Source organism: Bos taurus, chromosome 6, assembly GCF_002263795.3.
Source record: "Bos taurus isolate L1 Dominette 01449 registration number 42190680 breed Hereford chromosome 6, ARS-UCD2.0, whole genome shotgun sequence".
NCBI lineage: Eukaryota > Metazoa > Chordata > Mammalia > Artiodactyla > Bovidae > Bos > Bos taurus.
Window position 1 is genome coordinate 97,276,066 of NC_037333.1, and position 23,645 is coordinate 97,299,710.

The 23,645-nt window shown below is 41.2% G+C and overlaps 1 protein-coding gene across 3 annotated transcripts in view; it reads right to left on the reverse strand.

Annotated features, from left to right (window-relative positions):
- Positions 1–593: 593 nt before the first annotated feature.
- Positions 594–23,645, reverse strand: part of TMEM150C (transmembrane protein 150C) — a 111,900-nt gene continuing 88,848 nt past the window's right edge. The window contains exons 2-9 of one of the 3 annotated variants that reach the window (XM_024993304.2): positions 18,998–19,094; positions 17,539–17,592; positions 17,378–17,410; positions 16,846–16,913; positions 9,233–9,360; positions 6,309–6,486; positions 2,529–2,763; positions 594–2,255 (exon numbers count right to left, since the gene is read on the reverse strand). In XM_024993304.2, the coding sequence (XP_024849072.1) occupies positions 2,555–2,763; positions 6,309–6,486; positions 9,233–9,360; positions 16,846–16,913; positions 17,378–17,410; positions 17,539–17,592; positions 18,998–19,077 (750 nt within the window). In that variant the 5' untranslated portion in view covers positions 19,078–19,094 and the 3' untranslated portion in view covers positions 594–2,255; positions 2,529–2,554. 3 annotated transcript variants of the gene reach the window in all.

A 23,645-nucleotide genomic window follows, 5' to 3' on the forward strand; every position in this document is an offset into this window, starting at 1 on the left:
GCAGTTGCAGCACACGGGCTCAGTAGTTGTGGCATACAGGCTTAGTTGCTCCGAGGCATGTGGAATCTTCCTGGACGCAGGATCGAACTTGTGTCCCCTGTGTTCGTAGGCAGATTCCTATCCACAGTGCCACCGGGAAAACCCAAGCGATATCTTTTATGGTAAACCAGCAAATTGAAGTAAACTGTCTTCCCAAGTTCTGTGAGCTGTTCTCAGGAAACCACTGAAGGGAGGGGTAGGGAGTTGCGGGAACCCTCCAATTTTATGACCAGGTTGAACCTAAGGTAATCTGGGGACCTGATGCTTGTGACCAGCATAGGAAGTGAGGGCAGTTTTGTGGGACTGAGCCTTTAAGCTGGTGGAGTCTGGCAATAATGTTGGGTAGTGTCAGAATTGAACTGAATCGTAGGACACTCAGTTGGTGTCTGGAGAATCTGAGACTTGGTTGTTAGTGTTCCCAAACACCCTAGAAATATGCTATCGGTGTAACACTGAAGTTCATTTTCAACATAATGTCTCATTGGGTTTACCTATGTTTCAGTATTAGAGAAGAAATGTTCTTTGAAGAGGCCAAAAAAAAAAAAAAATCACAATTCTGCATAAAAGAATTTTATTTAGCGATTAGATCTCAATGAATAATGCCAGTCATTGCTTGATTCTGTTAAAATGTGCTATTAGATATACTCTTAAAAAGTGTACAGTGCATCACCAAAAGCTATTTAACTTGGATTGTGTAGAGTAAAAGAAAACTTCATAAATCTTTGTTCCTTGATAAAATTTTTAAAATATAAAAATGAAAAAAAACCTCCAAAGCAGTATTCAAAAATAACAAATGTCCCCTTGGACTATTTACAGTAAGATGCCTTTCTAATAGGAGAACACTCTTTTTCTCACATTTTACTTGGCTGTTAGAGGTATTCTCCCTCCCCCACCTCATGATTCCTTCCATCTATCTTGCAGGAAATGGTCATCTTCTCTCTCATTCATCTTTGAGTCTTTCTCTGATACACCCTTTTCCTACTCTAAATTACCAGGAATTCTAGTCAGCAGACGTTGGTTGAGCACCTAATGTGTGCCAGGCACTGTGCTAAGAAGTGGGGATAAATACAGAAGTGAAAAGTCATTGAACCCCCTCCTCAAGAAGCTCAGAGTTTGTGTTGAATTAAAAAACATTGTTCACATTATAGTCCTTGAAATCTCAAGTCCCTGCGAAGTGAATTTGGGGATTTCTTGAAACAAAGTGCACTCACAGCGTCAGCTTGGCCCACTCCAAGACATTTTGAATTTAGAATTCTGCTCATTTTTATGAAACACAGCCTCTATAAAGCCCAGGCCTACAGTTAGAGTTCTAAACTCTTTGCAGGTGGAAACTCCATGCTGGGTTGTAGGGGACCAGCTGAACCAATTTGTTTTGGGGGGGAGGGTACCCTTCTAATTGGCTCCTACAAATTCTGAGTATGAAAAGCCCTTAACCTCCCCCACCCCAATACAAAATTTAAGCGATAGGTACGTTTGAGAAACTCCCCTCTTATTTGAACCTCCAACAAGATGCTCTAAAACTCCTATCTTTGACAAATGTCCAGAAGGAGTTCTTTTTATTACCTTTGTGCTTTTCTGTGAATATTTTCTTGGCTTCAAACATAAAATTGAGCCTACAGGTGACCTTCCCCTCCCCGCTTTATCATGGTTAAACCCCAGACAAGTTTAGTTCTTGCATTTGGTCTACATCCTCTTTATCCATGAGACCTCGAAAGACCCATGGTAGTTACTTACGAAAAAAAAAAAAAAAGGCAAATCATGAAGTAGAAAATAAAAACCAAACATAGCGTACTATAGAAGCAAAAACGAAACCACACCCTGGCTGCCCCCATCTCTCCATGCCTGGCAGACCTTGGTCCTGCAAATATTCACACTGGGGAATATTTCTCAGTCACAGGAAAGTCCAAATCACGTGGTGGACTTCCCTCTCACAGCTTATAGTGTCGAATCTGGTCAGCCAACCGCTGAACGACGATGAAGGGAGTTTCTTTGGGAAAGTTCCATCCTTGATCCCACATCGTCCACAGGTTACGAGGGGTCACATCTCTATACAGTGCCTGTCCAAGTAAATGATACTCGGTCCATTCAAGAGCCAGATTCACAATTTCCTCATGAGCTGGTTCCAAGCCCTTTGGATCTGAAGGCAACGTTGGGAGTTGGCATTGTTCCCACGTCACATTTGGCCTGCCCTACCCAAGGTAGGGTGATCACGGTGGCTGGAGTACATGAAGAGGACAATAAGAACGCGGGTGTTGGGAGAGAGGGGAAAAGACGTGATCATGCACAAGCTTCTTGCTCTGTCGTGCATTATATTTTCAGTGTAACAGCATGTGTTTCGACACACAGGGCTTGTGCTTTTTCGTTAAATAACTCGCCCTGAAAAGCTCATTTGGCAAATGTGGCCACGAATGTGTGTGTGTGGTGTGTCACGAGGTTGTGTGTCAAGTCCTATGGGTGTGTCCTGGCCCCTCCCTCGATGCCACACCCACCTGCCCAGCAAGGAAAAGCTGAAGGGTTACACCTGGTCGGTTTGATATTCGGAAGCTTCAGACAGGCTTTCTGAGAAGCTTAGGAAGTTCTCCTGGTATTCGGAGCAAACAATCTCATAGCGATAATGCCGGAACTCCACAGCAAATGTGCCAAAGTAAGACAGGAAGCACATGACCAGGCCCCACTGGACCCTGGCGGCGTACATGTGGATGCCTTGCGCCATGAGGATGAAGTCTGGGGAGAAGTGGTCAAGGAAAGTACCTCTGTCGGCCACGTTAAGGCTGGGCTCTTCTCTGGGCAGAGACAGGTTACAAGAAAGAGCCAAAGAACTTGCCAGCGCCAGCCGAACTCTATCTACATAAATAATACGAGGCCACGTCATGCAGCCCTTCCTTTGTGCCAGACATGCTTCTAGGTGCTTTCATGGAGCACCTAGCTTGATCCTCACAACATCCTATTATCTTCAGTTTGTTTAAAATGGGGAGCACAGACTGATGAACCTATTTTCAGGGCAGCAGAGGAGACGCAGACATAGGGAACAGACTTGTGGACACAGCGGGGGAAGCGGAAGGAGAGGGTGGGACGAATGGAGAGAATAGCATGGAAACGCCGACACCACCGTATGTAAAAGAAACAGCCGGTGGGAATTTGCTGTATGACTCAGGTAACTCAAACCGGGGCTCTGTGACAATCTCAAGGGGGTGGGATGGGGTGGGAGGTGGGAGGGAGGTTCAAGAAGGAGGGGACATATGTATACCTATGGCTGATTCATGTTGATGTATGGCAGAAACCAACATAATGTTGAAAGCAATTATAATTAATTCATTATCAATTAAAAATAAGTAATTAAAAAATTAGGGAGTACAGGGGCACGTGTGCATGCTCAGTTGCGTCCAACTCTTTGAGACCCCATGGACTGCAGCCCTCTGTCGCTCAGTCTCATCTGACTCTGCGACTCCATGGACTGCAGTTTGCCAGGCTCCTTTGTCCATGGAATTTTCCAGGCAAGAATACTGGAGTGGGTTGCTATTTCCTACCCAAGTCTCTTGCACTGCAGGCAGATTCTTTACCTATTGAGCCATCAAGGAAGCCCTTAACATAAGGAAATGGAGGCCAAATGGGTAACACACGTATTAACTGGTGGAACTGGGGCTCAAACACAAGAACTCTGACTCCTTGCCCATGCATTTGACCACTATTCTCCATGGCGACCTAATAAACTGTGAGACTAGCTAAAGACTTATAATTCCAAAGTAATTCTTTGGCCAGAAAAATAATGTTATATTTTTAAAAGACACTGCAAATGACTATGGAACAATGTGTACTTACCAAATAGTGAACCACATCCATATAAGCTGTGTTTGTTTTTGCAATGTTACTAACAATGTTTAAGTGGCACTCCTTCCTCTCTCTAATTTTTATTATTGTTTTTCAGACAATATTATATAGGCTGGTTTCATTCCTGGTGTTGCATTTAAACTTGCGCCCAAATAAAAATAGGCAACTTAAGAAACCAACGGAACAGATGATATGTCTATGCCTGAATATATATGAAGTATATGCATATATGTATACACACACACACACACACACACACACACTTCAGGATATATAAAGGTAGGAGCTTGGAAGAAGAAAGGTTCACAATATTTTTGATTGCAGGAGTTTGCAACCCCAGGTCATGGACTGCTGCTGGTCCACAGCCTGTTAGGAACGGGGCTGCACAACAGAAGTGAGTGGCAGGCAAGGGAGCGAAGCGTCATCTTTGTTTACAGCTGCTCCCCATTGCTCTCATTACACCTGAACTCCACCTCCTATCAGATCAGCGGAGGCGTTAGATTCTCATGAGAGCATGAACCCTATGGTGAACTGCCTGTCCAAAGCATCTAGGTTTGGCACTACTGATGAGAAACATCCTGAAACCATCAGCCTCTCCCCCACCACCCCAGTCCATGGAAAAACTGTCTTCCATGAAACGTCCCTGGTGCCAAAAAGGTTGGGGACCAATGCTCTAGGGAAAGGCTAAGAGGTCAAGGACTAAATAAAGTTATTTAGAAAGTCAGAAATGTTCCTTTAGAATTAGTTCTACATTCAGAACTTAGACTTAAAATCTTGGGTAATTTTTAGAGAGCAAAAAAGTACGTGAGAACTACTTTAGCTAAACTTTGTTCTCCTGACTAGACTTGGATCCATTCATCAGGGAACCAAGAAATGGTTCCAAGTCTTCAGAAATAACATGGATCAGAATTGTTTAGTATAAGCTCAAAATTAAAAATAATTCAAAACCTTCACATACTCTTCTGACAGTTCAAAATATTGCCAAAACAATATTATTATTGCTTAATAGGGGAGGGATACATCTTCAGATCTCACACTGGCAGAATTCTGACCTGTTTACTCATAAAATAATTGTGACTTGTTTACTCAGATTACTAGTATTTCTCAGATTACTTGAATTTCAAGTCCTTTGATGTTCTCTATCTAATGTGACCATAGAACTTCAGAAAACCCCTAAAATGACTGAATGGCAGTTTGGAAAGGAAGAAGAAATAAACACCTCTAAATAATCCACTAACTAAAGAATGTCTTTGAAGACTAAATGTTTTCATATTTTAAAGCCACTCTAAGTAAAAGAACTGAGCCTGAGTTTAAAACAAACTGACACAATTCCATGTGTGATCTTGGGTAACTAACCTCTGTTACTATTCTTGTTAAGTGAGGATTAAAAACGTAGAAACATTTAAAGTTGCTTAGAATAATGTCTAGCACATTATAAGTGCCCAATAAATACTGGCTAGTCATGAAGGCTGTAATAGTGTTAGTTTAGTTTGCCATCTAGGAACCTTATTCCCTTCTTCTCCATGGTTTCCAGAGGACCTATTGGAATGAACACTTAGGAATGATTGACTGATCTGATTGGTGGGCTCGGAACCGGCCTGCTTCCACTGGGCTCTGCTATAGTAGGTGGGGTCACTGTTCTCCACCCTAGACTAGTCCTTCCGCAATCTGTTCGGGGTTCAACTGAGTGAAGTGCTGTTCTCTGTCTTTCCCTGATTTCTCTACTTGTTACTGGGTGGATAAGTTGAATTTTAAGGTGTGAGATAGGAGGCCTGCACAATTCTCCTTTCCAAGTTTACTAGGAATAAAGGCTGATTTCTTCACACCCATTTGGCACCCATTTGGCTCCTTGTGACTGTTCTCCATTGGTTCAGACTCCAAGGGAGGAAGGGAAATAGCACATCAAAACCTCAAAATTATTTGGGACAACAGTGCATGCCGTGGTAATCTAGTTCTTGAATTTCTTTTCCAGAAAAGCTTACTTGTTTAGAAATGTATTTTTGTCTCTTGAAATTCATTTTTACAGTTTAATAAATTAAATGAAATAACAGAGCCATGATAAAGTCACAAATGAAAAAAAATTGTCAAGATGCAAGAAATAAAGCACAATTCTCTCTTGGATTATGCATTCTGTCTATTTCACAAAAGGAAGCCTTATGTCATTTGTGATAAGGAGAATGCATGACACCATTCCTACAGATTGAAACAGTTTTGAGCAGGCAGTGCTTGTTTTATTTTTAGTTCTCCATCTCCTCTTTGGCACGAAAAGGAGGTCTGAGAGTTTTCAGTTTTTACTTTTACTTTTCGTTTTTTCTAACATTCTGAGATGATCTGACAGTATCCTAAGTAACTAAGAATGGCAGTGTTCTCATCTTCTACAAGGACAAGTCATCCGTGTTTTAATCTCACGGGCAGAGACCCTTTTCACACTCAAAGGATACAGAGGACCACGCAGAGAGTGATAGACGCTGAGAGAATAACTCGTGGAATTCCAACCTTCCGTCCTTCATTCTTGATGTTGACTTTGAGTGTCAATGCCGCCTGAATCCAGCAGGTCAACGTGCCAAATCCAAAAGTCAAGGAAGTTCCGACATTATGGATTTCTTCATCATTTGTGAGCTAAGGGATGAACAGATAATGACCTGTGGAGGCCCATTCAGAAAATACATACAGGCAAGTGGAACACATGAAGGAGAAAGAAATAGGTAAAGAGATGTTCTAAGAGTGGGCTAACAGATTGTAGAAAGAGCAACATCCTTTATCTCCACCAGCTCTTTGTGTCTATTCTCCATTGGTTTGAACTCTGAGGGAAAGAAGGGAAATGACTAGTACCCTCAAACTTCAAAACATTTGCTAAGATGAACCAATGAATGAACAAGCAGTGGTAATTTAGTTTTTGAATTTGTTTTCCATAAAAGCTTTGGAGAAAAGTAAAAGAAAAAAATAGGAAAGTTACCCATAAAAGGAGAAATGTCAAGTTTCTACAGACATAAACCCTGAACTCTGTTCTCCAGATTAAGAAATGAGACCAGAATCTGGCTGTGTATTTACTTATTGAGCATGGTCAGTTCTAAGCAGGTCAAGATTTCATTGGCCTGGACAACTAACAATGCTGGTTGTCATCTATTCTTACAGAATTGTCCATTTTCTGTAATATGGCCAATTATTGTTAAGGGGGTTGAACCCGTGACCCCTGCAGGGGAAGCATGGAGTTCTAACTACTGGACTGCCAGGAAATTCCCTTTTCTCTCCCATTATAGTAAGAAAAATACACTTATGAGTTTTTGCCATATCTGGAGACCCATTAAAAGGCAACAGTGTTTGAAGATTCCTGGTCAAGGCCTTCATACAGTTAATAGGTTAAAGGAGACCCATTTGGGTTGTTTCAGTTGGAAGTCAGAGATGTAAACTGCTCAAATCACTGCCCACTGATTTAAAAAATATACAGTAGTACAGTAGGATTTTTTTCTTCTTTGAAAAAAACCACCACCCCACAGGTCAAAACACGTATTTTTAAAACATTTAAAATAATGATTCCCCAAGTCAAATTTTACTTCTAGAAAACTGGCTTTCCATGCTATACATAATCTATTTATTTTTTAAATCTAATTTTAAAAATAGATGGTATATTTAGTTACATGGGTCAAATTTTAAAAAATTATGAAATGAGTATAGGCAACTGCATTATTTGTTCCCTGTGTAATCTCTGTAGATACTCCAGAAAATGTTCTATGAGGAACATGTAGTGTCATCATTGATGGTTTTGAATATTTGTGGTTCAATCAAACAATCCCATCAATGGGATTCTTTAGGGAACTTAAGTGAAAGACAAAATGTCTACTCAGTAACTTCCATCCAAGACCCAGTTGAAAGAAATGATAGTTATTGAGCATTTTACAACATGCCAGCCCTTGTAGCACAGAAGCATAAGTGGAAGGAAGATTCCCACCAAAATCTCAATAAAAAATGCTCTGTGCCCTAACATTTTGGAGCTCAACAGATAAACTCTCAAATATTCTCCTGATAATTCATTGTCTAAGGCAATAGGTTCTAAGAATGCAGCTTTCTCATTATTGGGGTTGATATGGAATGAGGCCTTGGATAATTAGAGGAACTGGTGAGATTGCATGCCTGTCTTCAGACGACCCATTAAGTAAAAAAATACTGTACCAGGGGGTGTCCGGGGGAATGAGATACTAATTTAATGGATTATCAGCACTGAGGACTCAGGGCAAGAGTCAGTCTTAGAAAACCCACTACCCTATTTTCAGTGAGAACATTACGAAATGCTCACTGGAGTGCTGAGTGTCTGGAATGCCTTCACCATTTGGATTTCACCCAGTAGACAAGGGAGAAGTCTAGGATCAGCATTTAATTGCAAGAAGGAGGTTTCTAGTAGCAGTATTTAGCAGAGGCTGGAGGATGCTGGGGAGGAAATGGAGGCAGGGAAAACAGACAACCACTGCAACAGTGCAGTGGTCTCCATGACTTAAAACTGAAGTCAAGAGTTGGTGCTGACAAGGGAAATGATGCTTAAATGACTTTGGGTGTGTGTCAGTCGCTCAGTCATGTACGCTTCTTTGCGATCCCATGGACTGTAGCCAGCCAGGTGCCTCTGTCCATGGGATTTTCCAGGGAAGGATACTGGAGTGAGTTGCCATTTCCTCCTCCAGTAATCCCTCCTCTAGGGATCATACCTGAGTCTCCTGCATTGCAGGCAGATTATTTACCACCTGAGCCACCAGGAAAGTCCCTAAATGACCTGGCACTTTTATATTTCTGGGAAGAAGAGTTAGGGTTAGTACATCTTTATACAAGTCACATTCTAAAGAAATTCTAAAGAAATTCTGGATTTTCAAACTAACTCCCATGTGAGCCTGCTAATCTGAAACACAAGCTTTCATCCAATAAGGATGTTCAATGTTTAATTATAGAAAGGCAATGGTCCTATTAGTTTTCTAGAAAGATAGATTCAGATACAATTTATTATAAAAAAGTATACAGTACTTTGAAAGCCCTTGTAGAAAATACACAGCTATTTTAGTAGCTGCGTTTCCCAGTAGCTGTGCTGTATGTCCAATTACAGTGAAGACTTTCCCATGTATGGATAAGGGAAGCCTGGCATGCTGCAGTCCATGGGCTTGCAAAGAGCTGGACACGATTGAGCGACTGAACTGACTGAGGTGAGGCTCAATGATCAGACAGGCTGACTGCTGGAGAACCTGTGCATATTAGGAACCACTGTTAGAATGTTTTTAAAAGTCCATGGAGAATTTTATGGGCCACATAGTGACTATGCCTCACTGGCTGTGATAATCATATAGGTGAAGCATGAGATGGAGATGAAAAAGGCCAAATGAAGTACCTGAAAATTACCAAGTAAGGTCATTCCAAAGGAAGCCAGACAGAGAGCCACCAAGCCACTAATATTCAGCCACGGATTTAAAACCTTTGGTTTCAGTTGTATGAAGCGCAGAACAGCTACCACAAGAGCTGGGAATAAAACAAAATGTTATAATTGGAAAATTGAAATCACGCAGCCAGACTAGGAAATAGCACTCTAAAGCCACAATGTGCAAAAGTAAACTTCTTGCCATCGTACATTTTTAAATCTCTGAAACCACAATTTTTAAAAGAAAACTTGCAGGCAATGTTTCTGATTATTGAGATGTTTTATTCTAGCTAACCCAGGGAAAGCAGAGAGGAACTGAGCAGCAGTGTTACATGTTACTTGGGTGATGCAAGATGATAGACTGGTAATAGTGTTGTTCCCAGAGTTTTCAAAAACAAGGTCAGCACAGGACAGACTGGCTTAGGAGAGCACTGCAGAGGCTTGGCACACGACAAATCAGATGCAGAGAGTTGGCCCATGGCACGAGAATTCACTGATTCAATCACCCTTTAATTGAGAACAGTGTTAGGACAGACGGGGCAAGAAAACGTGGGGAAGAAGACATGGTTATCAGTCTAGACAAACCTGCTGGTGCCTGTGCCAGAAATCATTCCTGGGAATGGGAAGGAAGATAAAGCAAGTATACAAATCCCTTCGTTACTAGTTCACTCCCTCTCTCCTCTGATTCTACCTGGGGGTGTTCATTGTCAAAGGACAAAGATAGTTCATCTAAATTAGGGCACTAAGAAAATCATGGAATTTTAACATAGCAGATCTGGGGGTTTGGTATGTATTAAAAATCATACTGTGATTATATTAAGAAAGCTCAGTTCTTCCAAATGATGTTAATTACTCATTTTGAAAGCCCACTCTTTTCAACCAAATTGTCATCGGAGAATCTGAAGACAGAATGAAGGAAGTTACTTAGATTTCAAATCTGACTTCTAATAGTGACCTTGAGGCTAGTCCATACTCAAGCCATTAATCTAAGAATCCCCTTTTATTAATTGCTTACTGCAGGGATATTTTCATATTTATTCAAAAAGCTGGGAGAGCCTAGTCTACAAATGATTTTTAAAAAGCTCTTGCAATTAATATGTTACAGCTAATATAAGGAAAGGCAGTTACTACTTCCTAAGGCAATTTATTTTGACATTAAGGTTTAGCAGGGAAGATGATTAGGAATTCAGGAATTATCCTATTTATAGAGCAATTCAGTAGGTAATTATTTGCTAAAAGTCTACCTTGATTACTGGCCAATATAGTAGCCATTAATAAGAAACCATCCACAAATTTGCATTTCTCAAGTCTGCCGAATTTAACAGTTTCAAGCTACGAAGTTAGTTCATCGAATTGACTTTCAGTTCCAAGTACCTCTGGTGAAAGAGTGGTATACAACTTGGATAACACTTGGATTTGGGAAGCAAAATAGAAATAAACCATAATTTATGAAATCATAAATTGTTTGGCTCTGATTTAGCTTTTAGTATATTTATACTTAGCCCATGATTTATCATCAGATTAATAGATTATACTTCAGTTGATAATAGTGTTTTAACCTAATGGTTTGAGGGATCCAGTTAGGAGCTACAGTGGAATATTTTCAGAAGTCTATTAACAGTGACAACAGTTCTCCTTGTTGTTTAGTCGAAAAGTTGTGTCCGACTCTTTTGTGACCTCATGGACTGTAGTCCACCAGGCTCCTCTGTCCACATTAGGAGATGAAAAATTTCTATTACTTTGGGGATGGAAATAGGAGGAAGAAGTGGGGAGAGGAGAAATTCACTACAAGCACCTCAACACAAAGTGATCTTCAGAAAAGGAAGCCATTAGATTTAGACCAGAAATCTCCACACAGGCCATCGGGGAGACACTTGCTAGTTACGTGTGTGTGGATATTAGTCAGGGCATAATGACAAAATCAATCCGAAAGGAAATCAGTCCTGAATAATCACTGGAAGGACTGATGCTGAAGCTGAAACTCCAATACTTTGGCCACCTGATGTGAAGAACTGACTCACTGGAAAAGACCCTGATGCTGGGAAAGATGGAAGGCAGGAGGGGAATGTTATAACAGAGGATGAGATGGTTGGATGGCATCACCAACTCGATGGACCTGAGTTTGAGCAACTCCCGGGAGTTGGTGATGGACAGGGAAGCCTGGCGTGCTGCACTCCATGGAGTCGCAAAGAGTCGGACACGACTGAGCGACTGAACTGAACTGAATGACAAAATACCGAGGCAAATATGACAAAATGTGTTTGAAATACATTTCAAATGTGCTTTTAAAAATGACTAGTGTGGGGTATGACTCTGGGAACTCTCTGGTTGTCATTCAGTTTGGAGGGCTAGGACGGTGCTGGAACTCCGGCCAAAGCCCTGACTCACACCGCTGAGGCAAACACCAAGATGGCTCTTCACGTTGGCCATCCACGTAGTTGGTGCCACTGTACTCCCAGGGACACAGTTACTGTCTCTCTTTGTGTTCCTCATTTCTCGCCAGCGAACTCTGGACATGTACCATCCCCCTGGCTCCAGTTATTCTAGCCTTCTAATTTGTAATCTGCATGGTAAATCATTTCATCAAGAACAGATAATGAAATTAAACAGGAAGCAGAAACCTTCCTGAAGACAGGAATCAACCCAAAATGCCTAACTTCCAGAATTGCATTCCAAACACCACATTTTGTCCTTTTCACCTATTAACTCCATTATAAATCAGCTGAGGGCTTCCCTGGTGGTCCAGCGGTTAAGAATACTCCTTGCATGCAAGGAATACCAATTTGATCCCTGGTCTGGGAAGATCCCACATGCCATGGGGCAACTGAGCCTCTGTGTCATAACTACTGAGCCTACATACTGCAACTCCTGAAGACCATGGACCTAGAATCTGTGCTCTGTAACAGAAGAAGCCACTGCAATGAGAAGCCCACCCACACGAGAGAGTAGCTCCTGCTCACTACAACTAGAGAAAAAGCCAGAGCAGCAACAAAGACCCAGCACAGGCAATAAATAAACAAATCTTTAAAAAAAAAAATCAACTGAGACAAGGCATACTTTCCTTTTAAAATAAGATCTAGTTGAAATTTTATGGTTGTGGAAATAATAAAGTTTCTGGTCTGTTAACAGTTTTATTAAAAGGTTTAAATGGAGGCAGATTCAGACTATCTGTTATGAAGTCCACTTACAACCAAGCAGTGATTTAATTATAGCTTCTTGAAAGGGTCTTCTGGGCAGTAGGGCAATTTCAAAGCTATCTTTACATATGCAAACCAATTTTTACCACATTAACATTCTGTTCAACAGACCATTTTAAAGTTTCCTTAGATTTTTAAAATTTTACTTACAGTTTTAGAAAAGATTTAAAAAAACCCACCCATCTGTGGTTTTTGATACTTACAGCAGTTCTTTGCTATACATCTGCTATACAGATGCTCTTTCTAATTTATCTCTCTGTTAAAAAATACAAATATTAGAGAGTAATTGCCTATTTTCTTTGTTAAATTTTTTATTTTGAAGCTGATAGGGTTCTTCAAGTTCAAACCCAAAATAGCAGCTCTTCATTGCAGTTGTAGACTGGTGCCTGGCCAAATTCTTCTTCATTTTGTTTAGTTTTGCTGTTTATGCATCAATAATACCTATTTATGACAGCAGTAGAACATAACAATCAATATATTTTGGCTGAAGGAGGGAGAGAGGCTGCTGTTAGGTGACCAAAATCATTCAGCTATTAACTTTATCCTCACAACCTCTCCAGGGCAGAAATATTTCTATTAAGAAATGTGTCTTACAGCAAAAGAGATGCAGATGTAAAGAACTCTGTGGGAGAAGGCGAGGGTGGGATGATCTGAGAGAATAGCAGTGAAACATGTATATTGTCATATGTGAAATACATCACCAGTCCAGGTTCGATGCATGAGACAGGGTGCTCAGGGCTGGTGCACTGGGATGACCCTGAGGGATGGGATGGGGAGGAACGTGGGAGGGGGGTTCAGGATGGAGAACAGATGTACACCCATGGGTGATTCATGTCAATGTATGGCAAAAACCACCACAATATTGTAATTAGCCTCCAATTAAAATAAATACATTAATTTTTTAGAAAAGAAATGTATCTTAGATCATAAAAGTGCAGATTTAGAACAAACAATATAAATAATTCTGTAAAGAAAATCACTGAGCAGTTATTTGATCTTTGATTCAGTTCAGTTCAGTTCAGTCGCTCAGTTGTGTTTGACTCTTTGTGACCCCATGAATCGCAGCACACCAGGCCTCCCTATCCATCACCAACTCCCGGAGTTCACTCAGACCCACATCCATCGAGTCAGTGATGCCATCCAGCCATCTATCCTCTGTCGTCCCCTTCTCCTCCTGCCCCCAATCCCTCCCAGCATCAGAGTCTTTTCCAATGAGTCAACTCTTCGCATGAGGTGGCCAAAGTACTGGAGTTTTAACTTAAGCATCATTCCTTCCAAGGAAATCCCAGGGCTGATCTCCTTCAGAATGGACTGGTTGGATCTTTGATTAGTCCATCAAAAAAACACAAGATTTTTGCTAACTGATTTTAATAAATACCACACCAACGCATTTGTAGGTTGTAAATTATAATCTATATGGCTGCCAACAAGCAGTGACTTAGATGAGGTCTTTGTTGTTTCTTAGGGCTTTTTCCATGGCTCAGTAGTAAAGAATCTGCCTACCATGCAGGAGACACAGGAGTCACAGGTTGGATCTCTAGGTTAGGAAGACCTGCTGGAGGAGGAAATGGCAACCCACTCCAGTATTCTTGCCTAGAAAATCCCATGGACAGAAGAGTCTGGCAGGCTACAGTCCATGGAGTCACAAAGAGTCAGACACAACTGAGTGAACACACAGCATGCAGGCTGTTTCTTATAGTTAGTTACGTCATCTGAAATGATAGTCTGAGATCTAAAAGGGACAGGCCTGGGGAGACAAAAGCGACCACAGTGTAAGGCAAGAATTATTAGGAAAATGATTCATTTTCACTCCCAGATAAGTAAATAATAGATGGTTCACTCTCACTGAACACTAATCTTACTCAGTTTTGTGTCTACCAGCTGGCACTAAAAGTGATGAGATATAATAAACACCGGATGCTGCAATACCTTAGAGCAAAAGCCAGTAAAAACCTAATTGCTTCTTGATGGAGCAGGGGAGGACTGGAGAATCAGATGCTGACAGATGTCATCTGCAAGAGGGGAACTTGTTCTCATGACTGTGTTTTTGGAACTGCTTTTATACTGAGTTAATCATCAGCTTTGTAAAGGGATAAATTTGTGGGCTGGGAAAACTGGCATATTTTAGATATTGCGCTAAGGACTATTGGGACGTATCAATTTGTCTTAAGAATACAAAGGCTAACATGTGGCTTCTAACATGTTCACTGGTTTCTTTAAAGCCCCATGGCAGACAGACATCCTGTGACATTTCCTCGTAAGGGAAGTCTCCAGTGTATTATGATTAAAAGAGGTAATGTTTGCAAAGCACTTAGCATTGTGCCTGGAATGTTAAGGGACTGTCATTAATTACTGTTATTGCTGTGCTCTGTGGGGATGATGGTATGAGTTGGTACCAACCTGCCTACGTGGTGTGATTGCTGATGGACTGGGAAAGGTCTCTGATCCTGCAAGTCCAGAGTCATTCTTGGGACTTTGTGTTCTATTAGGTGCAAATATCTCCTTAGAGGTCATTTATGCTTTAGTATGAGTACATTTATTACATCTTTTCAGAAGAGTGGTATGAAGAGTAGGAAAAAAGAGTGAGTACTGAGTTCCTATGCAGGAGACGTAGGTTCAATCCTTGAGTCACGTAGATCCCTTGGAGAAGGGAATGGCAACCCACTCTAGTATTCTTGCCTGGAAAATTCCATGGACAGAGGAGCCTGGCTGGTTACAGTCCATGGGATCTCAAAGAGCTGGACACAACTGAATGACTAACATGAAGACTGAAGGCAGTGAGGACAAAACCAGACTGCCCAGCGTTTCCCCTTGGGGCTCAAGGGAACATTCCCCATGTTTCTCTGCCTTCTGAACCAACTAAGATTCTGCCTGTGGTGCAGGTTGGACCAACCATCTCCCTTGATTTTCCAGGGAATTTTATAGGTCTTCCCTTTTCCTACAGCAAAAATTTAAAAAGAACATGTAAGAGCCAGAGAAATTTTTTAGGGGGAGGAGAGTTATAAATAGTTGAAATAACAGGCCACCTCTTTGGAGGACAGGTGCTACAAAGGTCAAATACTCCCTCAGTAATAAACATCATCATGAGCTCTCACTTGGAGTGAAAGTCTCAGTATCCAAAAGGACCATGTTCAGAAAACTGCTGTTGAAGGATTTAGCCATCACTGACTGGACCCAACAAAATACTAATGCTGATAATTGGTTGACTTTTTTCTTTTTTTGGGTGCACTGCATGGCATGTGGGATCTTAATTCGCAGACCCAGGATCAAACCCGTGCCCTCTGCATGGAAAGCATGGAGTCTTAACCACTGGACCACCAGGGAAGTCCCAACCTGTTGAAAGACACAGAGCAGTCCTTGGCCTGGAGGAGATGAGCTCCGCAATTTGAACTGTGGTGCTGGAGAAGACTCTTGAGAGTCCCTTGGACTGCAAGAAGATTAAACCATTTGGAAGGACTGATGCTGAAGCTGAAGCTCCAATACTTTGGCTACCTGATGGGAAGAGCCAACTTATTGGAAAAGACCCTGATGCTGGGAAAGATTGAGGGCAGGAGAAGGGGACGACAGAGGATGAGATGGTTGGATGGCATCACTGACTCGATGGACATGAGTTTGAACAAACTCTGGGAGATGGTGAAAGACAGGGAAGCCTGGTGTGCTGCAGTCCATGCGGTCACAAAGAGTCAGACATAGCTGAGCGACTGAACAACAATAAGGCTGATCTGGAGGAAGACAGAGAGTATGGCTGGTTCCCACAGCCCCCGGAGAGAAGCACTCACAGAACAAAGAGGACAGGATATTAAATGAGAGCTTTAGTCCCTAAAGGAAAAGGGAATTAGGGCCGGACATGAGTACAAAAGGTTTCTTTCTGTTTTTTATAAACCTGTGTTCCCATTTGCCAGCTTGATATGTGTACAGGAACAGGGGAGGGCATGACCCTAATGATAATGCCAACCTTTAGACTGAAAGATGATGTCTGTACACATCAATATTTATCTCAGACCCTATGCATTTTTCATGCTTGCCCGTGAAAGAATATATAAAGCATTCTTTTTAAAGAAAACATATTGCACAATATTATAGTCTCATGCAGGATTTTTATGGCACATGAAATACATTATTTCATGCAGCAAAAGAAATAAAGTCAAGAATTTGCTATAATGATTGAAGATGGTAAAGGGAAAAGAAAACGGAAGGTAAGCAGGTGAAAGGGATTTATGAAAAAAAAAATGACCCTCAAAACAAAAAAAGCCCTCTTTAGCATACTGACATGATATGACACTAAATTATCCACTAAGCCCACCATACTTTTGATATGAGTTTTTGGAGAATTTAAAATAAAAAAGAAATATCCCAAAGCACATAAAGCATTCTTCATGTTCTTCTTACCTAGGAATGCTGCCATGTTCATAACTTGACTAAACACACAGCTTGCAGGAGGTTCATCACCTGCAATACTTGAAAAATATGAAATGTTTTATTATTTCGATAGTAAAATCTATGACTGTTTGCAAAGGACTGAATGTCTATGTCCCCTCAAAATTCATATGCTGACATCCTAACATCCCACGTGATGGTATTAGGAGGCGGGGCCTTTGGGAGGTGATTAAGTGATGAAAGTAGAGCCCCAGTGAATGGGGTTAGTGCCCTTATAAAAGGGCCCCAGGGAGCTCTCTAGTCCTCTTTCCGCCATGTGTGGACACAATGAGAACGCAGCAGGCTGAAACCGGAAGAGGTTCTCATCAGACCCTGACCACGCTTGCACCCTGATCTTGGACTTCCGCCTGCAGAGATGTGAGAAATAGATTTCTGATGTTTGTAAGCCACCCAGTCTAGGCTACTTTGTCCTAATAGTCAGAACTAATACACCCTGCTAACGTTGCCTAAGATACAGCAGATCAGAAGAGAATGATCAAGTTACCTTATATATGGTGCATGCTTCACACCAGGTTTCCTGGATGACAGAAAAAACCCAGAAGCTCAGGTTAACACACAGTTACTTTTGCATAGTTTAACTTTACCAGTGGCAAAGTTTTGCTAAATCTACTGATGAACAAAGAGTTACCCAGAGATAAACTTTACCTTTCAGCTGAATTTAATGGGAAAATTTTGTCATCTTCCACAGCTATGAAGTATCTATGAAGAAAAAACAATAAACTTTATAAAGCAAAGAAATTAAAAAAAAGAATTATCTGTTTCCCAATATTACTGGACTAACCACATTAAATCATATTTGCTTGTTTAACAGTCATCGAGAATAAGGACGTCCATATATTCGATAACGTTAAACAAGCAAATGTTCGAATATACGTATGTATGTGTGCTCAGTTGAGTCCGACTCTTTGTGACTCCATGGACTGTAGTCCGCCAGGCTCCTCTGTCCATGAAGTTTTCCAGGCAAGAATACTGGAGAGGGTTGCCATTTCCTTCTCCAGGGAATCTCCTCCACCCAGGGACTGAACCCTCCTTTCTTGAGTCTTCTGCATTGGCAGGCAGATTTTTTACCACTGCATCACCTGCTGCTGCTGCTGCTGCTGCTGCTGCTAAGTTGCTTCAGTCGTGTCCGACTCTGTGCAACCCTAGAGACAGCAGCCCAACCAGGCTCTCCCGTCCCTGGGATTCTCCAGGCAAGAACCCTGGAGTGGGTTGCCATTTCCTTCTCCAATGCATGAAAGTGAAAAGTGAAAGTGAAGTAGCTCAGTCATGTCCGACTCTTAGCGACCCCATGGACTGCAGCCCACCAGGCTCCTCCGTCCATGGGATTTTCCAGGCAAGAGTCCTGGAGTGGGGTGCCATCGCCTTCTCCGACTGCATCACCTGGGAAGCCCAAATCTGTAGCACGTTAGCGTCAAATTATCAAATCTTGCAAATAGTGAGTCCATATCACCAGTATGCAATATATGCTTTGCAAAATTTATTACTCATACTTATTATTTACTTTGGGTGATAGAATAAAGAAAGGGAAACGGGGACTTCAGCAAGGTTGAGTTAGCCAACATTATTTTAAAGTATTTACAAATACATTCACGAGAATATGACATATACAGTTGTCCATCTGTATTTGCAGGGGACTGGTTCCAGGAGAAGCAGTGGATACCAGAATCTGTGGATTCTCACGTCCTGTAGTCAGCTCCACATCCTCAAACTCAACCAACCATGGACCACATAGTACTGTAGTATTTATTGAAAAAAAAATCCACATATAAGTGGACTCTCACAGTTCAAAGTACTGCTGGTCAAGGGTCACCTGTACTCTCTGCACATCCTCCTGTACACTTTCATTTCTAAGTTATTGATGACACTTAATACAATAGTTGTAAAGATAAAGTAAAATGCTATATAAGTAGTTGCCAGTGAGCAGCATATTCAAGTTTTGCTTTTGGGAACTTTCTGGAATTTTTTTTTCCTGAATATTTTTGATTAGGAGTTGGTTGACTTTGAGGGTGTGGAGCCTGCAGACACAGAAAAGGGGGGCTGTACTATCAAGACTTTACTTTTTTATCTACATTACACCTGAATCCTTACATAAGAGAATACTCACACTATCCACAACCCAGCAGATGTAAACACGGTAAAAACAAGAGGTAAAAACATCCATACACTGCATTTCTTCCCATCCATGCCTGATGCCTGTGCCCCTGAAATAAAATCAACAAGTGTTAATAACTAAGGCAAAACTTGGTCTCACCCTTTCAAGATAGAAAGGAAGCTTACTTTAATGAAAAAAAAAAAAAAGCATAGTTTATGAAACAAAGATTCAAATGAGTATCATTACTGTCAACTACACACGCAGGAAATCCCTTGAGCAAGTAACATGTTAGACTGTTTTCTATCATTACCTTAAATATTCCAAAATTTTAGTTGAGAATTGATGGAAAATTTCTCCTAAAGATGTGCATCCTTATACAAGCATCAGTGTATTCAAGAAAGGACCAAAGAGTTTGGGTTCGGACTTTCAGGAGAAAATCTAGATACCAAAGGCATACAACCTACTTGTAGTGCTATTAATATTACTTAACATAGTTTTCTTTTTTAAAATGTTTATGTATTTATTTGGATGTGCTAGGTCTCAGTTGTGGCATGTATGGTCTTTGATCTTCCTTGCAGCATGTGGGATCTTTAGTTGAGTTATGCAGACACTTAGCTGCAGAAGGTAGGATCGAGTTCCCTGAGCAGGGATTGAACCCTGGCCCTCTGCATGGAGAGCATGAGGTCTTAGCCACTGGATGACCAGGGAAGTCCCTAACATAGTTTTCTAGTAATCTGACATTTTGAAACTATCTACATTCATCATCTTTTTATTTATTTATTGGCTGCATGGCATGTGGGATCTTAGTTCCCTGACCAGGGATCAAACCCATGCCCCCTTCATCAGAAGTGCAGAGTCTCAACCACCAGACCACCAGTAAGTCCTAGTACTATTATTAATATTTATGGATTTATAGATCTGTGGACCTGGCTTGTACATATTTCTGCAACTTGGCAGACAAGAGTGTGAGAAATGGTTACTAAACAAATTAGCAGCACAGAAAGAAATGACAAATGCTTTGCAAATCTGGACTTTCCTCATGACATGTTATTGAGCAACCATCTCAGAAGACTCTGAAGATGAATGCTCTAGAAAACAATGTGTTGTGGATAACTTTCAATTTGCTTCAACCAACACAATGAAAAAGAATACAGATGTCAGGCATTTTGGATATTTTAAAGGAAAAATATGTGAACAAAAAATTCTCCACAAAAATGAAATGAAAACCAGAAGCTTCAGATACATCTGTGAAAAGTTATTGGTATAGAACAGAAAGAAGTAACTAATTATCAGTTTCCTTCTTTGCCCAAAGCTATCAGATGAAACTGATTTGAGACACTGGATGCCAACAATCCTTAAGGCAAAAAGGAAAGCTTGTTCCAAGAAACTAAAATGTCCTAAGTGACCTCCACAGGTGACCTGACAAACAGGATAATGTGATTAAATGCACCTCTAACAGTGGCTATCATTTTTGTTTGGCAAGGAAGGATATGTTCACAGGGAGCTAAAAGCTCTGAAAGCAGGTCCCTTGTTTGAACTAGAAGAAAGTAATGGAAATTTCAACAACCATCATCTCGCCTGCTTTAGCAACACTGTACAGAAGACATGATGACAACTAAAAGTCTCCCAGTAGTAAGAGTGGATGGCTCAGACAATAAGGAATCCACCTGCAATGCGGGAGACCCAGGTTCAATCCCTGGATTGGGAAGATCCCCTGGAGAAGGTAGTGGCTACCCACTCTAGTATTCTTGCCTGGGAATTCCCAAGGACAGAGGAGCCTGGCTGGCTACAGCCCACGGGGTCACAAAGGGTCAGACACGACCGAGCAACTAACACTTTCACAAGGAAATATCACTGCTCATTATTAATATTTCGGGTTTTATAATTAACCACAAAAAGTTACTTACTGGGTTTGAACCAGCGCTGCCACATTTCTGATACCTCCATGATACCTGCTTTCATGTGCTGAGATTACCTGGCTCTTCCGAGTGTTGAAAACAGAGAGAGAACACAGACTTCCCTTCCAGGCTGCTAACCTGCTAGGACTCAGATCTTAGTTCTCAGAACTGACCTACCTGATTCGGTACGTCTTTCACACTAAGGCACAGACAGTTGGACCTAACACTGTGTCAGTGAACAATCATGCTGTTTTCTGAACATCTATCTGAGTAGGGGTGTTAAATAAATTATAGAATCTAGAAGTTGAAACACATTAGAGCCACTTTCAATCAATTTAATTCAATCGAATCCAATCCAAACCCGTATATAACTATTGACAACCTACTTGTGACAGGTACTATAACGGGTGGTGGAAATACTCTGATGAATACAACTATTTATGGGTAGTAGTCTGTGTAATATATAAAAGCTGTTCTATGAGCCAGTGGTGCATAGCTATCCAGTTAATGTGGAAAATGAAGAACATTTTAAACATTCACAATACAGTTTTTCAGTATCCATTCATTAATTTATGTACAGAATATTGTGGGCTCATAATAAAGCTACAAATAATGCTAACAAAAATAATTCCACCAGTACTCAAAATGCAGAGGGAGTACAGAAAATAAGGATGTTAATTGAGCATGTAAACCCATTTTTCTGGAGCTGCCCCTGAAATAGGGTGCTCCGTCAGGATAAGTAGAGCTGAAATGGTTACACCAGAGTAACAGGTAGGAGACCTAGTTCTCAACCTTAGCTTTGCCAATAACTGATGCTGTCAGCCTGGGACAGTTCCTTAAATCAGTAACACCATCTCTCCATCTTGAAGACTGAATTCTGAGGCCCTACAGGGTGGTGGAATACCTTGGAAGTTAACCCAAGTTCAGTATCTTATATTTTTACAGTAACAGAATTCTCCAGTATACCCAGAATTATCAGCCATAGAAGAACGCATGCCTATTAACCATTTTTAAAATGGACTGGTGACTAAATCACAATGTCAACCAATTCATGTACAGTGAGAAACACAACTGCCAGAAGGACAAACACTCGCACTGGATCCCCTTTTAGGAACATCTACATGAGAAATCAAAACTTGCAAGAGAGAAGAGCGAAGAGAGTTACCAGGACGATTCTAGGACTATGGCATCAAGCACAATAGCTTTGTGCGCTCACTGCCTTTCGAGAGAGGCAGTATGGTGGGCAGGAGGTGGCATGGCCAGGCAGGGGACTGAAGCCCAGGCCTGCCATTCTGTAGCCGTGTGATTTCTGGCAAGTTTTTCCGTCTCTCTCGTTTTAAAATTTTGGTCATACTCCAAGGCACGCAGGACCTTGGTTTTCCCAACCAGGGATCGAACTCGTGCCCACTGCATTGGAAAGTGACGTTTTAACCACTGGACCACCAGGGAAGTCCTGTTATTTCATCTCTTAAGCCTTAGTTTCATTATGGAGATAACTATTTTGTAGGGTTGTTCGGAGCATTAATGACAAGGCAGGCAAAGTACCTCGTACATAATGTGTGTTCTGTAAGTGGCATCTCTGTCAACTCTAACTGCCAAGCAGGCCAGTGCTCCTATAAGGACAAAGTACTCTCCCTCCAGGGCTGGGCTGAGGACGGGTTAATGCTTTCTGCTCTGGGCTCATACTTGCCTAGGACAATACAGACACCCTTCCTGGTAGTAATAGTTTCTTTCTTCAGATGACTTTCCAAAAGCTAGTTAATACCTTTTCCTTACATATATATTCAGGGCCCACCTTTCTAAGTGTTTACTCTTTGGTTATCTTTAAGTAAGCATTGCTTTTCTTATTTTGTTTTGAAAGCAGTTAAGGTGGCTAATGGCTACTCTCCTGAAATGTTCTATTTTTACTAGCTTAATTCTCACAGGAAAACCTTATGTTCAAATTAGGAAAAAACCAGACTGTATCCTTTGTCTAATGAGAAATGAAAATTTCCCTTTCTTAACCAAAGAGATGCCTTGGGAGGTGATAAGAATAAGTTTATGGATAATTGTTTTATTAGCTCCTAATGGAACTACTTTGTGCTTCTTCATAATGTTTACTTTGGTTATGTTTTTTGTTTGTTTTAGAAAATTCCAAGTTCACGGGCAGTTGTAAGAAAGAATAAAGTGATCCTGTATATCCTTCACTCTTTATCCCCATCCTGTATAACCACAGTACAATATCAACACCAAGATACTGACACTGATACAATGTTTTCACTTTATTCAGATTCCATGAGCTTTACATGCTCTCCTTTCTGTGTATGTGTATTTTGTTGTTGTTCAGTCACTCAGTCGTGTCTGACTCTTTGTGACCCCATAGACTGCAGCACGCCAGGCTTCCCTGTCCTTCACCATCTCCCAGAGTTTGCTCAAACTCTTGTCCATTGAGTCGGTGATGCCATCCAATCATCTCATCTTTTGTCATCCCATTCTCCTCCTGCCTTCATTCCTTCCCAGCATCAGGGTCTTTTCCAGTGAGTTGGTTCTTCACATCAGGTGGCCAAAGTATTGGAGCTTCAGCTACAGCATCAGTCCTTTCAGTGAATATTCAGGGTGGATTTCCTTTAAGATTGACTAGTTTGATCTCTTTTCTGTCCAAGGGATTCTCAAGTCTTCTCCAGGACCACAGTTTGAAAGCATCAGTTCTTCGGTACTCAGCCTTCTTTATGGTCCAATTATCACATCCATACATAACTACTGGAAAAACCATAGCTTTGACT